Source organism: Spinacia oleracea, chromosome 4 (genome assembly GCF_020520425.1).
Source record: "Spinacia oleracea cultivar Varoflay chromosome 4, BTI_SOV_V1, whole genome shotgun sequence".
NCBI lineage: Eukaryota > Viridiplantae > Streptophyta > Magnoliopsida > Caryophyllales > Amaranthaceae > Spinacia > Spinacia oleracea.
Genome location: NC_079490.1, coordinates 158,543,681 through 158,563,428, shown reverse-complemented (window position 1 = coordinate 158,563,428; position 19,748 = coordinate 158,543,681). Strand labels below are relative to the sequence as shown.

At 34.9% G+C, this 19,748-nt stretch overlaps 1 protein-coding gene across 2 annotated transcripts; it reads left to right on the top strand.

The window, feature by feature from the left end:
• Window positions 1-3,482: 3,482 nt before the first annotated feature.
• On the top strand, window positions 3,483-19,675 carry LOC130460148 (uncharacterized). 2 transcript variants are annotated; one of them, XM_056827833.1, is made up of 4 exons: window positions 3,483-3,774; window positions 10,459-10,632; window positions 17,286-17,347; window positions 19,313-19,675. In XM_056827833.1, the coding sequence occupies exons 1-4, from the start codon at window positions 3,733-3,735 to the stop codon at window positions 19,338-19,340; spliced, it is 306 nt and encodes a 101-aa protein (XP_056683811.1). In that variant the 5' UTR covers window positions 3,483-3,732; the 3' UTR covers window positions 19,341-19,675. The 2 variants fall into 2 exon arrangements, 1 of the variants encoding a protein (XP_056683811.1); XR_008920093.1 differs by lacking the exon at window positions 10,459-10,632 and having other exon boundaries at window positions 3,491-3,774.
• Window positions 19,676-19,748: the final 73 nt, after the last annotated feature.

Genomic DNA, 19,748 nt, shown 5'->3' with positions numbered 1-19,748 from the left:
GATTGGCACGTAGCTGTTCGAATTGGGCTGCAAAGATCCTTGTGACTGGACTGACCCACCTATTGGCATGCTCCTCATCCCTGAAGTTGGTGTATCTGATGGCGAGCTCGGTTTTTTGAGGGTAATAGGTGAATTATATATTGGCGAGTTAAATAAATGTGGAGTTTTATATGGGCTAGTGTGAGAAGATAATTGTGGATTTATGGATGGAAATTGAGCAATTAGCCTTCCCATTTTGGCCCAATAATTGCTTCCGACTTTTTCTCTTCCAAAATAAATTCTCTCGATCTTCGCAATCTTCTTCTCTCACAACTCAGCATAGTAGATGAACTTTTGGGAAACCACGTGTCTTTTGGATATGAAGGAATTTTTTCTACAAGGCTTTTTAAAACAAAGCGTATTTTTATCCTTGAGTTTCCACCGTGGAAATTCCTTGGGAATCTCAATCTCCCCCAACTTTTGTTTTCCCTTGCCACGTTGGATCCCACCACTTGTCTTTTCCCCATTTGCAGCAGGTTAATCCATATCCATTGAAGCTGCCCTGTTTCCACCTTCAACTGGTTCCATAATGACTAAATTCATTTTTTTGCTGAACATTGTGCTCCACTGGGCACAATATTATAGACTGAGAGCGTCTCTTCGCTTGATGATGAAGACGATTGAGTAGAGCTGGACCACTGCTGCCATACTCTCTTTCTTCTTCTATGCCGGCGACTTGATCCCGCCTCATCACCACCTTCGTTAGCTGAGTCTCTCCCACCCTCACTATCATAATCCGACCCACTATAAAGATTTAGAACTGGCAGAGTCCCCAAAGAAACACGACTAGTTCTGAATAATTTGGAAGCCCTTATAATTTTATTTGAGTACATTGGTGAACTTTCTCGGCCATACATTACTCGTAAATACGTTTACTACTTTTTCAAAAAAAAAAAGAAAATGGTTGATTTGTTCATGAGGTGCGTTTTGTTGTTTGGGTTTGTAAAGATATATGTTTACAGCTTTATTTTTTTATTTTTTGTTCTCTTTTTTTTACGGGGATTTTATTTGTTCTCATGAGGTACTTCTTATATTTTGTTGTTTGGGTTTGCTTAGCTAATACATTTTTTCGGTGCGAATGAGATACAAGGGGCAATATAAATCACAAAGGGCGTGGTGGATTCGAACTTGTGAGTTGTTGTACATAAACCCTCATTCTTAACCCCAGGCCATGACCTCATTGGTTGTTTGGTTAATACTTAACACTGAGTGTACTTCTTTTAATATTTTTTCACTTTTTCATACTTAATAATTTGTGTGTATCATGTAGTATATTAACTTATACAGAGTACAAAGTATATTTTAAGAATAATCGAGGTATGGTTTCATGATTTTTTTGACAAGTTGTAACTATTTGTTTTATCATGTCTTAAGTAATAAATTATGTGCAGGTACAACTCTTCATATAATCAAGGTTTCATTCAGTAAAAATTTAGATTTACTACGAGTATAGATAATTTCATGGATTAACAAAACCAATATATTTGCAAAATTTGATTTTAGTTCTAGGTTTTTTTCCTTTCAGAAACATAGACGGGTGCTCATTAATTAAATATCGACCAATTATTAAAATACAATCCAAAACAAAAAATTATTAAAATAATCTGTGCATCGCACGGGAATCAAAACTAGTATTAAATAAAAAATACTATGTAGTAAATAATTAATAATTAATAACTAATTACTAAATAATAATAATAAATAATAAATAATAATTTATAGTAAATAATAATTTAAAAAAATAATAATAAATAATAGTAGTAGTAAATAATAAGTTTATAAATAATAATAAATAATAAAATATAATAAATAGTATTAATACTAATAAGTTGAATTGAATTGAATAAAAACTGAACTGGACTTAACTGGACTTAATTGAACTAAACTTAAATGAACTGAACTGAAAAATAAGATTTGAAACTGAAATTATAAGCCAAAAAAATCATGGCCTTAATAAAGCATTTAAGCATAGAAGATAATTAACGTCTTTTATTATACATCTCCCACTACTATAAATTTGGGAATAAGTAACGCGATAAATTAAACGCCTCTATAACATAACTGTTCTATATAGAATACAAAACATTCTTGTAAGATTACTGTTCTATAAATAATAATTTAGATAACGTGGACGACATTACACCGTTTTATATTCCCTCTTCAAATAAAATATTTTCGAAGATATATCAAAGCACAATATAGAACTGTATAACATCCGAGACCCACCCGTTCTATATACTTCGTACTTCTTAACTTTACGTTTATTTCGAAACAAAATTTTAAAAATCCCTCTTCTAATTAAATAAAGCCAGTTTTCACGCTTAATTTTTTTAGGAAAAATTAGTTTTAATAATCCAACCTTTAAGCCATTTGCCAAAATTAATCCAACCTTTTGATTATTTGTATTAATCCAACCTTTATACCCCTTTAACTTTTGTTGCACCTTAGAGGTTACCAAGCTGGTTTGGCCGGTCATAACTGATGACGTGGCATGTAATTCGTTGAAAAATTTCGTGTGGGTCCCATTTCTCACGTGAATCTTTTAAAAAAAACCCTTATTCCTATTTCTTTTCTTTCTCTGATTCTTTCACCCTTGCTTCATCATCTTCCTTCACCCCCCTTTCATCATCTTATTTCACCATCTCCATTGAAGACTTAGCTTCAATGAAAAAAAAATTAATTTTTTTTTTGAAAATTCAACGTCGATGGATTCTGTGGGCGTACTGGTACTAAAGTTTCTCAAAATTCAATGTCAATTTTTGTTTGATTAACCTTAATCTTATTTTCCCCCTCTTTATTTAAAATTGGAGTAGTTACGAAATAGATGACCATTATTAGAACACACATGAGAGACATTGGTGTATAGTGTTTGACAAATTAATTAAATTAAACAAACCCCTCAAATCCTTGATCTCAACGACGTAGTTTTTTACGAGAGATTTAGAAGAAGAAGAAGGAGAATCAGAAAGAGAAGCTCTTGAGTTTATTTTGGTGGGAGGGTTTTAAGTGTGGATGATGATGATAGTGGGTTGGAGAAAGGAAGGATATTGGGGTGTGGAGTCAGAAGAACGAGATGAAGGAGGAAGAAGACGCATTAAGGGGGAAAAAAAAGTGACCTCCCTAGCCAGTTTCAAGTCACCCGGGTGTAATAAAAGTTAACGGGGTATAAAGGTTGAATTATTAGATAATAATTCAAAGGTTGGAGTATTAACGGAAAATCATTGAAATGTTGGATTATTTAAAGTAATTTTTCCTACCAAGGCACAAGGGCCCATGGCCTTGTTGTGTTGGCCATGCGCAAGATTATAAATTGACAATTGACAATTGAAGATTATATATATATATATATATATATATATATATATATATATATATATATAGGTTTTGGTTCACGTGAGAAGTGCATCTTACGTGAGAAGTGTGAGAATTAATCTGGGCCGTTAGATCTGTATATTGAACATCACCTTCAACGTCGCTGATTAAAACCTGAGAAAAGAAGAAAAAACGCGCGGTTGAACATCACCTTCAACATTTAATTGCTTACTATGCTTCTCTCCTACTTCTCTCTGCTTCCTCTCTCTACATTACAGCAGATTCTCTTAGCTTCTTTCTTCAAATTTCTCCCACAATATATTTCAATTGAATGATATTACTTCTCAATTTCGGTTTTCCGATCAAATTCTGAAAACGTTGATGGTGAATGTTGAATGCGAATCGTATACCCTAAATTTTGAGGTAAAAATCATTACTGAATTTGTCTCACCTCTTTCTATTATTCGAATTTCTAAATTCCGGGTTGGATAATTGATTTATTGTGTTCAAATTGTTGTATAATCGATCTTAATCGAATATTTTAAGAGTCTGAAGTAAAGGTGCGATTTTCACCTACTATCTTATGTTTCTACAATCGGTATTTCGAGTAGCTGAGAATTTTCATTTGTGATTTGTTCAGCTGCTATGGCTTCATTTTAATTTGCATTTGCTATGGATCCGAATTTTCGAATTTGCATTTGTCATTTTTTGAGCATTTTATCACATTTATTTTTGCAAATTGTGCTAGATTTTGCATTTAGGTGTGGTTTTGTCGGTTGTTTGTTTTCTATTGAGATATAATACTGATGCTTAATCAATTCAATTCATGATTTTCTTTCAGTTATGTTTCATTAATTGTAAACGTTCACGTTTAGCTAGAGAATCTTGGCACTGCATTTTGACAACTTGCTGTAGTTGCTTATTTTGTTTAATTTCTTTTCAATTTAGTTCTTAATTGAGGGAAACTCTATCCTAATAGAGTAATTGAGTTGCGTAATCGATGAATTTAGAACACGTGTTTATTCATAATGTACCCGCTGGTTATTAGCATCATACTTGTAAGGCTGTTTTAAAGTTAAACATCTTCCCAGTAAATAAAGCTAATTTCAAGGATTACCAGCAGTAGAGAGTGGGAATTTGTGAGCTTCTCTCAGTGATTTATATAAATTATGAGGTTTTTCAAGTTGAAAAAATGCCCTGTCCCCCCCCCCCCCCCCCCCTCCCCCCCTGTTAGAGTTATTTGTTAGGCTCCAGTATATATGGTCTTCTGATTATGTCAGTTTCGTCAGCGACCCCATTTTCAGTAATAATAAACGGTACGTTTAAATGCTTGTATCTCTCATGGAACTGAAGAAGCATACGAAACAAGCCATCAGGATAGACCCCTCGTCCAGACTCACTGTATTCGTATGTCTCTACTAGCTTTAATCCAGCACCACAGACAGCTTCCTGATCAGCAACAACAACAAATAACTGAAGAAGTTAATTTCATCCTTTTGTAGGGACATCTTTTAGAAACAACTAACTAGGGTAAACAACAACCTGCCCATAATAATTTAACTCAACATAGTCCATCTTCTTAGATATGCTGTCCATAAAGGGGTAAAGAGTCATGTAGTTGGCGATTGTGACAGCAGCAATATCAAAGAGGCCATAGGGTCGCATAAATGAGACATGATGAGCAACGCCAACAAGTGGCTTTGATATTTTGCTGCAAGAAAACAATTTTATAAGTTAATAGCTACTTAGATTTTCTTCTAGAGGCTTGCCCTGTTGAATAATGTATAGACAACAATAAATGACATTTAAACCACCATAAGACACAACATCTGAAACTTGGGGAACCTAGTAGTGGTGAAAGTCTGCTCCTTAAACATAAACTTATAGGTAGAAACGGAATCGTAAATTCCTTTCATTTGTTCCTTGTTTTCCTATTTCTTGTACCCTTTAATTCTTATAGTCTTAAGAATTGACTTCTCTAGTGTTAACTTTTATACTCTGTTAGACATGTCCAATGTCACTCCAACAAAGTTCTTACCATTTTATTTATGTTGAATATTCTGTTTCAACTAGATGATCACCAGAAGCTTCTAAAGTTCTCTAAGCATTGATCTATTCGAATGTCTAGGGACTAGACTCATTCGATAATTAAATGGAAAAAGATATTAGGTTGTTAACCATTGGTAAAGCTGAGTGTTAAGCTCAATGGTTTATGATCTCAAAACTACATTGTATTTTGAATTCACAAGCACCAATCGGTTTGCCATTCGACTTTGATATTCGAAAACAACCATAAAATTCGCTAAAAGAAATGTACATTTTAAATTGCTCATTTTCTCTCATTTCCGTAAATAGTTCTTGGATTCACTACCAATCGAGGAAATTTATTGTTACCCTTCTAAAAGGATTTATTGCAGTAAAAGATATTTAATTATAAACAATAATTAAAACATACATTGAGGCATGCTAAGTCTAAACATTTATCATGAGTAATAACTTGAAAATAAAAGAAATCATGCAATTTAAACAAGTCATTGGCATTTTATTCGAGTTTTGTGTTTCGACGGGTGTGAATAAAATGAATCCAAGATCCTTAAATCATTGAAGAATTAAGCACATTATGTATTTAGAGTCAATTTTAAAATATTTTAGGTAAGCAAATCCTTTGCTAATAGTCTAGAAACTATTCTTGGTTGATAGGTACGTCTAAGAACTTATTAGGTAAACCTATCTAATTTTCCACGACATAAAAGGACTCCTTACTTATATCGTTGAGTTTTACCAAAACTAACATGTACTCACAATTATTTGTGTACCTTACCCCTTTAGGATCAACAAGTAACACCTCGCTATGGCGGAAAACTATTACTTAGATTGATGTAAAGGTTATCCAAGTAAGTGTTATTTTGGCATGGCACCTTTTAACTCAATTTTTAAAGTTTGGATCTTAAGGCTCTTACTATGTTGGTTAGATTTTAAGTGAACTAAAATCCTTAATCATGCAACATAATCAAGCCATAATCTCATGCATAATTAAGACATATTTAAAGCAAAAAATAACTTAAAGCATGCATAAGATATAAATGTGATCTAGTATGGCCCGACTTCATCTTGAAGTTTCAACTTCAAACTCCGTCTTGAAAATGGATTGGAAACTCCGTCTTGAATTTCACCATGGGAGGCGCCATTTTCTTCAAATAGGATATGCTATAATTAAAACTAATTACAACTGTTTGATGGTACGCAGACCATATTTAAAATAAAAACTTTGGTGCATTAGACCAATTTTACATTCAAATTAATGGTACGCATACCATATTTTCTATCCTATTTGGGTCATACTAGTCACTTTCCATATCCTACAAAACAGTACATTTACAATATACCATTCACCCATTCATTTATCAATAAACGGCCCATATAGCAAGTTAATAAAACAAATTACGCATCACATAAACATTTGCGTCAACTAATCAAAGGTTCCAATAATCTACAAATTATTCAATCCTTATTAGTTTTAATCGAGTTGTTTTAACCTTAAAGGAATATAGACCTAATCAAGAGTTTAATGACTAAAAGCTCCCACTAAAATCAAGAAATTTACATGCTTTACAAATTTTAAACATAAAATTGTATTTCCTAGTCCAACCGGAAACTTATAAACTTAATTAAAATTTAAAGCTCATATAAAATAATATTTAAATCCTTTAATTTTATTTTCAGTTGATTAAAATTAATTAATTTAAATTTTATCAAGGTTTTAATTATAGTAAAATAATTAGGATAAAATAAATTTATAATAATTAAATTAATCAAAATTATATTCCGAGAAAAAAAATTAAATTACGAAATTAAATTTAATTAAAATCATTTTCAACCGAAACATAAACTAAACGGCCCAAACATACCAAGGCAAGGCCTTAGGCCGAAGCCCAAGCCTCGCCCAAGCACCAACATCCGCAGCGCCATGGGCCGCGTGCACGAAACAACCCAAAGCCTGTGTTGCTGTGGCCTAGTGACGCACCCGCAGCGCAACAACTGCTTGTTGGCCTGCTGCCTGCTCGTAGCTGGCTGTGCGCTGGGCTGTGGCATGCGCAGCGGCACGCGAGCTCCCTTGCTCGTTTGCTGCTGCCTTGCCTCGTGCCTAGCGCTACGATGCATCGCTGCCCCTTTTGCTCGACCATCCACATGGCACACACGGCACAGGCCTTGCCTGTCGCGCATTCTTGCTTGCTCATTGCCTCGTCCGCATGGGCGACGAGCTCCCTTGCTCGTCGTCGCATGCCCGCACAATGCAACACCCCTTAAGGGTAACACTTAGCTTCCATTGCTTCGTGCGTGCAAGATTTGTGATCGGTTTTATAAAAATTAATAATTTTTATACTTTAATTTAATCGACAAATTAATAAATCATATTAATTTCATTAAATTTGGGCAAAAATCGAAAATTTATTATTCAAATTAATTTCCGATTACATTTATTTTTAGGGATTCAAATCTGGGTCATAAAATTTTAAAACTTTTCAATTTTAACAAATTTTATGGTGCTTTTTAATCATAGGATCCTAATTAAATTGCTAATTAATTATGAAAATCAAAACAAATTCGAAATTATTCGAAATTCAACAAATTAATTACAATTACAAATTAGGTTGTATAATTAACAAGATTAAGCCTTAAAATTGTTAAACATATACAGTAGGTCAATCATAGATTCAAGATTTACATACAAGATTCACAAATATTTAATTTAACATCATAAAAATTACAAAATTTGCGTTCGAAAAACTAAAACCTCCGAAAAGTCTTAGTTAGGCTTCGAATTTGGGAATTCTGGGTTTGGTGACAAATCTTTGATTTTTGTCAAAATTTTAAAACGTCGTTTACATGCGAAATTCACTATAAAAGTATAAGATTCAGACCATTATTTACAAAACTGCCGAAAAATCCTGCGAACATATAATCAAATAATCGCACGAATTTGCAATTAATTACATACACGAAATTAATCACCCCTTTAATTCATTGCAAATTTATAAAATTTATCCATGTTAACTATAATTGATTATATTATGGAATTAATTAGAGGCTCGTGATACCACTGTTAGGTTATGAAAAATATAAAAATATAATTCATGCGGAAAAACCATAAAGCCAGGAATCCAAATTAATTACCACATAGTCAATTAGCATAATTAGGATACATGCAATGTGATGCGTGCCTTCCCTAGCTACTCCCTAACTAAACAAGAACAAATTTAGGGATGCAAATGTCGCCCCTCCGTAGATAGTCCACATCACTTTCGGATCCGCCTCAGATTTAATTAACTAGAATATTATCTAAGGTTTTATGTGCACTCGGAAAGCTTATTATTAATTTTAGGCTAATTATTAAATTCTCTCTTGAACTTAATGTATGTGAATACTTATTAAATTGCCTTGTAAATTGTGATCATGAACCACATATTTATAGGGTGGAAATAACGGAGTTAGAATTCTACTAGGATTCCAATAACTAAATCCATTAGGATTCTAGTTAAATTATATCATTAGAATTTTATGTTTAATCAAATACCTAAGTATTTCGGATTTAACTAAAATATCAAATTTGAGTAGAATTAAGAAAAAGCGATCACTTGACGACGAAGTAATCCTAACCGGCCAAGAGAATGCATGCGTGGCCCTTGAGCCCACGCTGCTATGTAGCCAGCAGCCACCCCTTTGCGCAGCCCGCAGCACGCAGGCCCAAGGGCGCTGCTGCTTGCTCGCTGGCCCAAAGGCGCTGGCAGCATGCACGCGGCCTACTTGGGCGTTGCTGCTGCTCGGCCTGCCTTGCTCGGCGCGTGCGGGCTTGCTGGGCGCTGGGCCTGGCTTCGTGCTGGGCCTTGCGTCTTGCAAGCTCGTTCGTCGATCGTTTCGTACGTCGCGCTTCCGATTCGTTTTATGATTCCGGAATTCATTTCCGACGAATAAATATTTAATATTTCCTTTTTCGGAATTTATTTCTGATTCCGACAATATTTCCGATTCCGGTAATATTTCCGTTTCCGGTAATATTTCCGTTTCCGGCAATATTTCCGATTCCGACAATATTTCTATTTCCGATAATATTTTCTGATACGTACCATGTTTTCTTTTCCGGCAACATCCATGACTTAGATAATATTTATATTTCCGTCATGATCCATATTTCCGTTTCCGGCAATATCATCGTTTCCGGAGCATTCTATATTTTGCCTTTTGACGATTTCAGCTCCCACTGGAACCGAGATCCGTCATTTCCGAATGTTCATAAATAGAGTATTTAATTCACCTAAATACTTGATCCGTTCACGTACTATTTGTGTGACCCTACGGGTCCAGTCAAGAGTAAGTTGTGGATTAATATTATTAATTCCACTGAAACTGAAGCAGCCTCTAGCTAGGCATACAGCTTGATCTCACTGAATTATTAACTTGCATAATTAATTAATACTGAATCGCATTTATTAGACTTAGCATTGAATGCATACTTGGACCAAAGGGCATTATTTCCTTCACAATGGCATGTAACAGATCACCGGATTAAATGAATCGGAAATTCATTTAATAGCTTTTCGGGAATTAGTTCGGAAAAACATAATATACGATACGACCTTGCATCGGAATCGTATATCGTATCGCGAATATTCATAAGCTGGGGAAAACGAATAATCGTATCGTACGACGGTGATTCGTCGTGTACGATACGATAAATAATAGCCGTAAGGCGTTAGTCGCGAATACGAGCCGCAACGGAACTGCCGGCTCGTCGAGCCAAGCGCGCATGCGCGCAAGGCCCAAAGAGCCAGTGAGCTCGCGCAGCAAGCAAGCCAGCCCGCGGCACAGTGTGCGCGCACAAGGGGCAGCAAGCAGCGAGGCCCGCGGCCCATCGCTGCTGCTCGGCTACTGTGGGCTTCGGCCTGCGGTGGGCTTGCGTGTGGATGTGGCTTGCGGTGAGTGTGAGTGTGTGGCCGATCAAGGCCTTGTTTCTTGACCGGTTACAAAATTATAACCTAGGTTATATTCCACACTCACTAATCAGTTTTTCCAACCCTAAACCTAATTCTGAAAATTACGTTCTTTCAGTTTTGCTCTCTACACAAAACTGTTCTTCCCGAAAAAGAAAACACTCTTGAATATTGTCTAAGCTACCATTATCAAGACGGATCTGAACGTGTCGGTGAACCAAATAGAGGAACGACAATTGGAGTTTTTTGTTCGTGTTCGTTGATACTAAACTCGGGAAAACACGCTTCGAATGTAAGTTTGCTTAATCTGTGCTTTATACATGTTTCCTGGCTTTGGGGATCTTCCGCACATGTTATATGTATTTAACTGTATTCACCTACAGTTTCTTCTTAGATTTGGTCTTCGGAGGTTTCTTAGGAGGGGGGGGGGGGGGAATCTGGTGTTTGTGATTGTGGCTGAGAAACCCCAGGAAACACCTCATCAGCATCCTGTGTGTCACAAATCCTCACATACTCAATCACATCATCCTCTACATCCACCACTGTAACATCCACAACAACTGTGTAGCTTAATCGTTCCTCCATTTCCTTCCTCAACCTCTCCCTTTCCTCCTCTGCCCTCCACTACTACAAAACCCGCAGTTTAGAGACGCGCTTTCAGCCTTTTTTCGACGCCTAAAAGTGTCGACCATTTTGTCCTCGACGCTTTCAGTAAGCTCCTCTGTTCTTCTGCCTCTTTTTACATCTTTAAAAGCTCTTCTTGTCTCTCCCTTAACTTTCTTTCTTCCTCCTACTTGTGCCTCTCAATTAAAGCTACAACAGACCTAAAAGCTACCCCTGAAGAATCTGATTCCTCTACCCACAATTCTACTGTGTCCTTGCCCCTATTCTACCCCCACGTTCTCATCATTACACTATCATCTAACAATTCTACCCTCTCTTTAGGTGACTCAGTGTACAACCTAAACTTATCAGGCAAAAACATTTTGCCTAGACGATTCCTCAAATATATCCAGAAAAATGTCAATCAACTGACATCTATCAGTGTCAACAACCCTCACATCAAAATCATGAGACTTATAGTGCAGCAACAACCAAATAGCAGACATCCTAACACACAAAAGAACATCAAGAAAAAACAAAAATTTTCATTACCAACTTGACATGCAAGACATTAAACAACTAATTCATAAACTTCAACTTCTACAGCTTCCTTGCGCAATTCGCCAAAACCCCCTTTCTGAGAAATCGTGTGTGGTCAAAAACCTAGAAAATGACTTCACCAACACAATGTGTACCAAAACATTTAGGCTTTTTGTGTGATTGGTGATGCAGTTATGGTGGAAGAATGAGGAAGAACAGGGGAGAGAGGAACATAAACAATTTAAGGGTCGCAAATTTTTTAAACTGTAGAATGAGTAACCATGGGTAGGGATGAGTTATAGCGCTCAAAAGCAAAATAAGGGCAAAATGGTAAACTCTCTCTAATGGAGAGTTATCATCTGTTAACTGTGTGGGCATTCAATGGTACTGTACGAATTGTGAGGGATATCTTGTAAATTATCGAAACTTGATAGGCATTTGGTGAATTATTGCAAAAAACTCGGGGATGTTTAATGAAAAATCCGATTAATTTAACTAACCGGTTCGATCCGTTCCACAATTCCACATGTCTAGGGAAATTATAACCGACGTCCTAAAAAAGTAAAAAAAAAAAAAAAAAAAAAAAAACCAAGTAGTAGTCGAATTTGCGACTCCAAATGGTATTTGTAATTGGTACAGCACCTACCCAGTAGGGCACTACCCCACCATGCCAGTATCACCCATCCTACTACCACTTGGTTGTTTCATTCCCCACCCAACTAGCCGAAATATGTAAAGGTCGAGAATCGAAAGAGCATTTTGGTTTGTTAAACTAAATTGAAGTATGTTCCTTTCACTTTAAGCGCCCACCAGTACGGACAATCCAATTCCAATATTATTAAACATGCATTTCAATACACATGTTAGTAAGACTACAACTTTGTATCTTAGACTAAAAACAAAAAACAAATAAAGTTGAAATATATGTGAACATTAATTCACTAAATTCTCTTAACTTAAAAAGTTTGAAGAATAATATCTTGAAAAGGCAAGTAAAGCCATCATACTCGATCGATATCCTTCTTTATCCAATCATTTACTACATGGACAACTATATCGAAATTACTCGGTTTACAACGTTGCTATCATAATCTAATTGAATTCCGACGTCTTACTTTGTCCTTTCCCATAATCAATTGCGGATCCAGGATTTTAGAAATGGGGGTACAAATAAAAATTCTTATAGTCTACTAACGAAAAAACTCCAGGTCTAATTCCGTTATAAAAAGATCCAAGAAATAGGTCTAATTTCGTTATAAAAAAAAAGGAGTTGAAATTACATTTGTTGTAATATTTTAGTCCAAATAATTAAAATGTAAACCCACCGTTCACCTCATTTATATTATCAACGATTTACTAGTCTTTTGGTATATTCAGTAAATAATTGAACAATTAGAAAAATAAAGGGAGTAGTGAACTGTGAATATAAAAACCATTAATGAAATTGAAATCATATCAAATTTCAATAGAGTTGAAAATATTATTTTTCACTATGTATATTATATCTAGCATTGTGTTCACAAATTTTATTTTTTTTAAATTATGTAACCCATGCAACTAATTTTAGCTAGGTACAGAAGTGAAATTCACAATTAATCATATATTTGTTTAATTGAAATTAAACTAGAGAAAAAGAAATAACTCGCAAATGATATAGCTACAGCTAAAATCATTAAAGAATTGAAAAAAGGGAAGACTAAAATCAATAAATAGTTTAACGGTGGAAAAAGTATTAAGTGCTAAACAATGTGAAAGTAAAACATTAAGGAGCTAAATAAATGGAAAAAGAGTGGTGAAAAATAAGAGTAATCAAGGACTCAAACCCTGAATCTCTTTGCTCCAACATGATGGGGCTAAACACTCAACCAACTGAGACAAACTCATTTATCTGATACATGATAGGAAATTTCAAATCTATACAAAATACCTGTTATTGTTATATATTTTTCTGCGGATCTAGAGACTGGGGGGCATCGGTTCCCCTTGTACCTCCTAAATCCGCCACTGCCCATAATTAAGTCACCACTCGCACCAACATGCAATCTCATTTTCTTCTACGGAGTAACCTCGTGTTTTTCATCTTCTACATTACACCTTTGATTTTAGATAGGGGTGCAAACGAGCCGAGCCGTGCCGAGCCGAGCCGAGCTTTACCTTGTTCATGTTCATGTTCATTTAACTTATGCGAGCTCGAGCCCGAGCCCGAGCCCGAGCTTTTAACCGAGCTCAAAAATTTGTTCAAGCTCGGTCATTTTAAAAGATTTTGTGTTTGCGAACTGTTCGTAAACGACTCATTTATTAATCGAGCCGAGTTTATAAATCAGCTTTTTTCATGAACGAACTTTCTTAAACGAGCTTTAGAGTATAACCACTTGAAAATCTAACAAATTATAACCATATCTAATAATAAAGATTAAAGTACATTACTTTATTTGATAAACAAACTAATAATTTAGAAAGAGTCAAAGAGCACTAATTTAGCAATTAAAATTTTATTTCAAAATAAAAACATGATTTTATTTATATTTGAAAAACGTATATATGGTAAAATATGATACATAACATAACTAGACGAACGTGTTCACGAACATAAATGAACGAGTTGTTCATGAACATAAATGAACGAGTTGTTCATGAACATAAATGAACGAGTTGTTCATAAACTTAAATGAACGAGCATACCTATGTTCATGTTCAAGCTTGTTTATTAAGCGAGCTTCAAAAGTTGTTCAAGCTGGGCTCGTTTAATAAATGAACGAATTAACATGAATGAGCTTTAAACAAGCCCGAGCCCGAGTAGTTTATTGATCGGCTCGGCTCATTTGCACCCCTAGTTTTAGAATTAAACTTCTACTACATTATTACTCCCTCCGTCCCCATACTCGACCTGTGTTGACCGGACACGCTTGCCAATGCACAACTTTGACCACCAATTTCTTTAACTACATATTATAAAAACTTATAAAAATATTAATATTTTGAAAATATATATTAAGATGAAGGCAACAATATATTACATGCTACCATTTGTTTTCATATAATAGAAATAAAATAAGGTCAAAGTGAATTATGTGAATAGTAGAAAAGTCAAATTAGTTCGAGTATTAAGGGACGGAGGGGGTATATACTTCGTGTACATTATACATTGTGTCACTCTTAGGGTTACGATCATATACTTACATTATGTGCTCTTAGGATTACGATCATATACTTTTACTAGGAGCTAGTAGGACGTTGTTAACATTTTTTAGTGAAGTCCAAAACTTCAAAATTATACCTTAATATCAAAAATCTTATAATGCATTATTCTCAACAAAAACATGTTCACGTTTACAAAACGATATAAGAACAATATATAAATGAAACGTTGCTAGTTATAAATTAAAGATGGTTGCAGGCCGGGCCGACATGAGGCCCGACCTGACACGGTACGGGCACGAAAAAACACATAGTTATGCACGAACACAAATTAAAGTCGTGGGTCATAAGTTAGGTCGTGACCACATTTTTTTTGGAAAAGGCACGACAAGACATTACACAACTCGATCCGACAAGACAAAGTACACTAAATTTAGTAAAATTAGGCTTATCACAGCGACCTGACCTGGCCCGTGGCCCTGGGCCATATTTTGGAATTTATGGCCCGACTCGGCTCAGCACGATGTAGAATACATCATTGCCACGGCCCGACCCGGCCCACTCCACAACCCTCTTTAGTACTCCCTCCGTCCCTTAATACTCGCACCGCTTTTCTTTTCGGGTCGTCCCTTAATACTTACACCGCTTCTATAAATGGAAATTTATACCAATATTATATTATTTCTCACACTTACCTACTAACCATTACACCCCTACAAAAAATCATTTAAAAATTCACACCCCACACTCACCACGAGGAAGTACAAGCGCATATCAGATATATATGGGTAAATACATATCAGAACAAAAGACAAAATAGGAAAAAGGACAAAAAAGAAATTAAATGGTACTTTTTTAAACAAAAATGGTACTTTTTTTTTTACAGAATGGTACTTTTTTTTACAGAATGGTACTTCCTTTTTTGTCTGAGCTATTTATCTTTTAGTTGATATGTGTGTTTCCACACATATCTGATATGCGAAAAAACAACCTCCACTCACCACTCCCCACCCCTTACACATTTCCCACTAACTATATTAAAAAAACACTCTACTATCAACTAACACCTATTAAATTAATAAGCCAATAAACTGTATGTAATACCCCGAAATTTTTAAACTCGATTTATTAAAATTAATAATATTTTATTAACGTAATTTCGTTTTAATTATTAGAAATAATTTAAAATTTTCGTTATTTTAAACGTTTTTACGATTTATTTTAAACGATAAATTTATAAACGAAAATTTATTTATTTTTCGTTAACGATATTTTTATAAAGAATTATTTTAGCTTAACATTTCTATTTTTAGTAGTTTCCAAAAATGGCAACCAAATTTCTGAATTTAATCCAACTATGTAAAATTACAAAAATGCCCTTAGAAAATCAAAAATTCCATTTTTCCTCTTCTCTTTGCTCTCCACGTACATTGCAAGAATGAAGAAAATTCTTCATTCCTCTCCTTCCCCCAATTCAGTCTTGATTCATGCCTTGCTCCTCAAGGATGTCAGCTTCTCTTTCACTCTACTTGACTATACAAATCAATCCTAATTCCAATTGAATTTTCAACATCAAAAATCAGAGAAATTAAAACCAATTTTTACTCCCTTTTGCTCCTGCTCCGTGCGAACCACCACCACCTTCAGTGGCTGTTGCCACTGAAACCACCACCAATCGCCAGCTCCTCCACCATCTCAACACCATCGCACCACCATCATCCCTCACCTCTCATGCTCTTCTCCTCCCACGCACTCCCCTGCCTCGCTCTGTCTTTTCCCTTTTTCGGCACCACCAACGTCGCGCCACCACTCCTAACCTCCCCCACCACCTTGCAAACCAACTCCCGCCCCCACATACTCCGGCGAGACGCCGCCCAGGACCGCCCTAGAACACTCCCAAACTCCCCTGATTTCTCCCCTGTTCGCGCCCCTCTCCCCCTTCCCTCGCCTGTTTCTGCCGCCTCAAATCACCATCACCGTCGCCTCTCGGCGCGGTTTCACCGCCCAGGCTGAGCCCCCAGCCTCCCTCCTCTCTTCCTCCTCCTCGTGTTCCACCTGTTCGTGTTCCCCTGCTGCTCGTGCCCTTCAATTTCAGAAACAAAGTTTCTGAAATTGAAACTTTGTTTTATTCCCCCTTATTCAAGTTGGGCCAAATCAATTGGGCTTTGGGTAAGACAAACCTGAATTTCAGATTATCAATTCCTTAATATTCATGTTTTAATAAATTTTATGATATAATTATTTACTAATGAATTGTTATTATTTTCAGGAAATAAATAAATTTGATTATCGAGTTTAAGAAAAATAAATTACCGTACTAAATTTATCAAGGACATAAATTAAATAAATCTTGTGTAATTGATTTAGAATATATATATATATATATATATATATATATATATATATATATATATATATATATATATATATATATATATATATATATATATATATATATATATATATATATATATACTTCGATTGAAATTTCCATAAATTATATATATTACTAAAATTGGTGTTTAATTATATTTTCATTAAAACTATGAATTTATATATTTCTAACTTTATTTTTAGAAAATTCGTTATTTATAATAATTCGAAATTTCTAAGTTAAATTATTACCATATTAATAACTAATTCAATTATTTAATATTTTGAAAGAAATTGGACTCGGAGTTCAGGAAGAACGATCCATCGAACAGGAAGTATAAACTACGGTTGAGGTAACATCTATTGCTAACACCCACAATCCCCTTATTAACTGTGTTTTATGAATTTATGAAATATGTTTATAATGATATGTTTTAATGGATTGTGGGATATGAATTGTGTTTATAAAGTGTGTTTTATGCATGATGATATTCAAATGTGCTTATGAATGATTTTATAAGAATGATGAGTTAAGAATAAGATACGAAACATGATAAATAAAAGTGTAACCGGTTCTGGCAGTTAGTGGGGTTACTATTTCTAGGTCGTGCACGTACCGCCGTACCGCGGGACACCCAACAAGGTATTAAGGATATTAAGGTAGTACAAAGATAATAATGAACCTAAATAAGAAGATTACAATCAACTAAATATGGTAGTAAATACATTAGAATAAAATCTATACTAAATTAAATTATTCTGATTGATTGAAATCAATCAATTATTATATTCTAAGTCTATAATCAAGGAGATTATATCTCCTTGATATACTATCCTTAATACGCTCCCGCAAGATGGACGGCCAAAGGGAAAGTCCAATCTTGAAAATAAACGTACATGTGATAGAGGTACATTTGTAGTTCAATAAGTTGTGGACATAGGTGAGTAGCGACATGCAGGTTGCGCCATTTGACAGCTCTAGTATGAGTTTGAGCAACAACGAAGACGATGAGTATAACCAAGATGGAGGTGATGAGCGCTCATGTCGGGGTTTATTTGCACCGATGTGCCACTTATCCCACTAGTAGAGAAGGATTTTTTTTTTTTTTTTTGTGTGTGTGTGTGTGAGAAAATATAGAAATAGGAAGGAGAAGTTTCCTTAGTGGTAGTTTTTTTTTTTTTTTTTTTTTTACGATTGTTGAACCATATGAATCATTTATGGCCAAAAAACGTAATAAACATAAAAAAAGTCATATTTTGGATTGGGAACCCATCTTAATAAAGCATGAGAGATTGAGTTTTTTTTTTTTTTTGGCTAGCATTTGCCTGTAACGTATTGGTGAAAGGGGAGGAAGGTTCCATAGCCATGCAACATAGAATGAGAGGAGATGGTCGTGGTGTGATGATAGTTTAATTAAAGGGTTTTGTGTTTCTCCATAATGATTTGGAGAAGGCATATTGGAGTTTGGCTTGGTAGGTAAACTACGGGGTGCCAAAAAGTTGAGCGGAAGTCTTAATTTGAAGCTTTTTAGAAATGTTCGGCTTGTTTGGGTGTGAGAACGACACAACCACGCCATTAAATTAGAGGAGAAAAAGAGGGGAGAAAGAAAGTTATGGATCCATGCACCATTTGTCAATGATGGTCAACATGGGTTATGGTGCCATTGAAGAAGACGAATAAGGGGAAAGGGAGAAAAAAAATGTAGACGGATCAAGGCTGTGATACCATGATAGAGTTATGAGAAAGCTTGATTTTATTGATGTATATGAAGGAGTATCTATACAACCTTCAAAATATTACAAAGATAATAATGAACCTAAATAAGAAGATTACAATCAACTAAATATGGTAGTAAATACATTAGAATAAAATCTATACTAAATTAAATTATTCTGATTGATTGAAATCAATCAATTATTATATTCTAAGTCTATAATCAAGAAGATAATATCTCCTTGATATACTATCCTTAATACAAGGGAGAGTGCTCCTTGAGGGTTACCGCAAGCTAAAAGAGAAACTATTTAGGTACGGGCGTATGTCCAACAAGGGAGAGTGCTCCTTGAGGACTATCGCAAGGTGGGAGACGTTCCGCAAGGCTAACTTGTCAGTTACCAAGTAAAAAGAAGGTTTTATGAAAGATAATGGGAACTATCAAAGTTTCAAGTTATAAATAATGTTTCATTGCATTTATGAAAATGTTTTACTATGTTCTATTCTCCCTGATTGCAAAGTAAATAAAATGAATTGAAATGAGTTTACGCTGTTAGGGTAGTATGTTACTGGGCCTCGGCTCACGATGTTGCTTTTGTTTTAGGTACGAAGAAGATCATGTGATGCCTTAGAGTGAGGATGCAACCATCAAAGTCACGATCGATGTTTAATAAAGATAACTATGTCATTAGTAATAAAGGGATGTATTAATTAAACTCTAAGTTTGATTTCACGATTTGAGTTAGATTTTCAAATTAATGTTTAAACATGTTAGAAATATTTACTAAGGTTTACTTAGATTTCAATGTAATTTTTAAAGAATTAATCGAAGTGAAGTATAATTATTGTTACTCAACATTAGTCAGTAAATGTAAAAAGGTTGTGTCGCCTTGTATTTCCCACGAGGGAGATACGACAAGTGACGCTCCGACTAAATTAGGGTTTCCGCTGCTAATTAAAGATAATTAACCTAATTAATGGTGTTTAGAAGTCGGGGTGTTACACTGTATGTTCTTATCTATGGCACAAATTAAATCATC

What these genes read in the sequence shown, in the direction of transcription:
- LOC130460148 (XM_056827833.1), top strand. Translation starts at nt 3,733, where the DNA reads ATGGTGAATGTTGAATGCGAATCGTATACCCTAAATTTTGAG. An exon ending in CGTATACCCTAAATTTTGAG is followed by an intron (nt 3,775 to 10,458) that starts GTAAAAATCATT and finishes ACGTTCTTTCAG; the next exon opens with TTTTGCTCTCTACACAAAAC. An exon ending in CGGGAAAACACGCTTCGAAT is followed by an intron (nt 10,633 to 17,285) that starts GTAAGTTTGCTT and finishes ATATTTTGAAAG; the next exon opens with AAATTGGACTCGGAGTTCAG.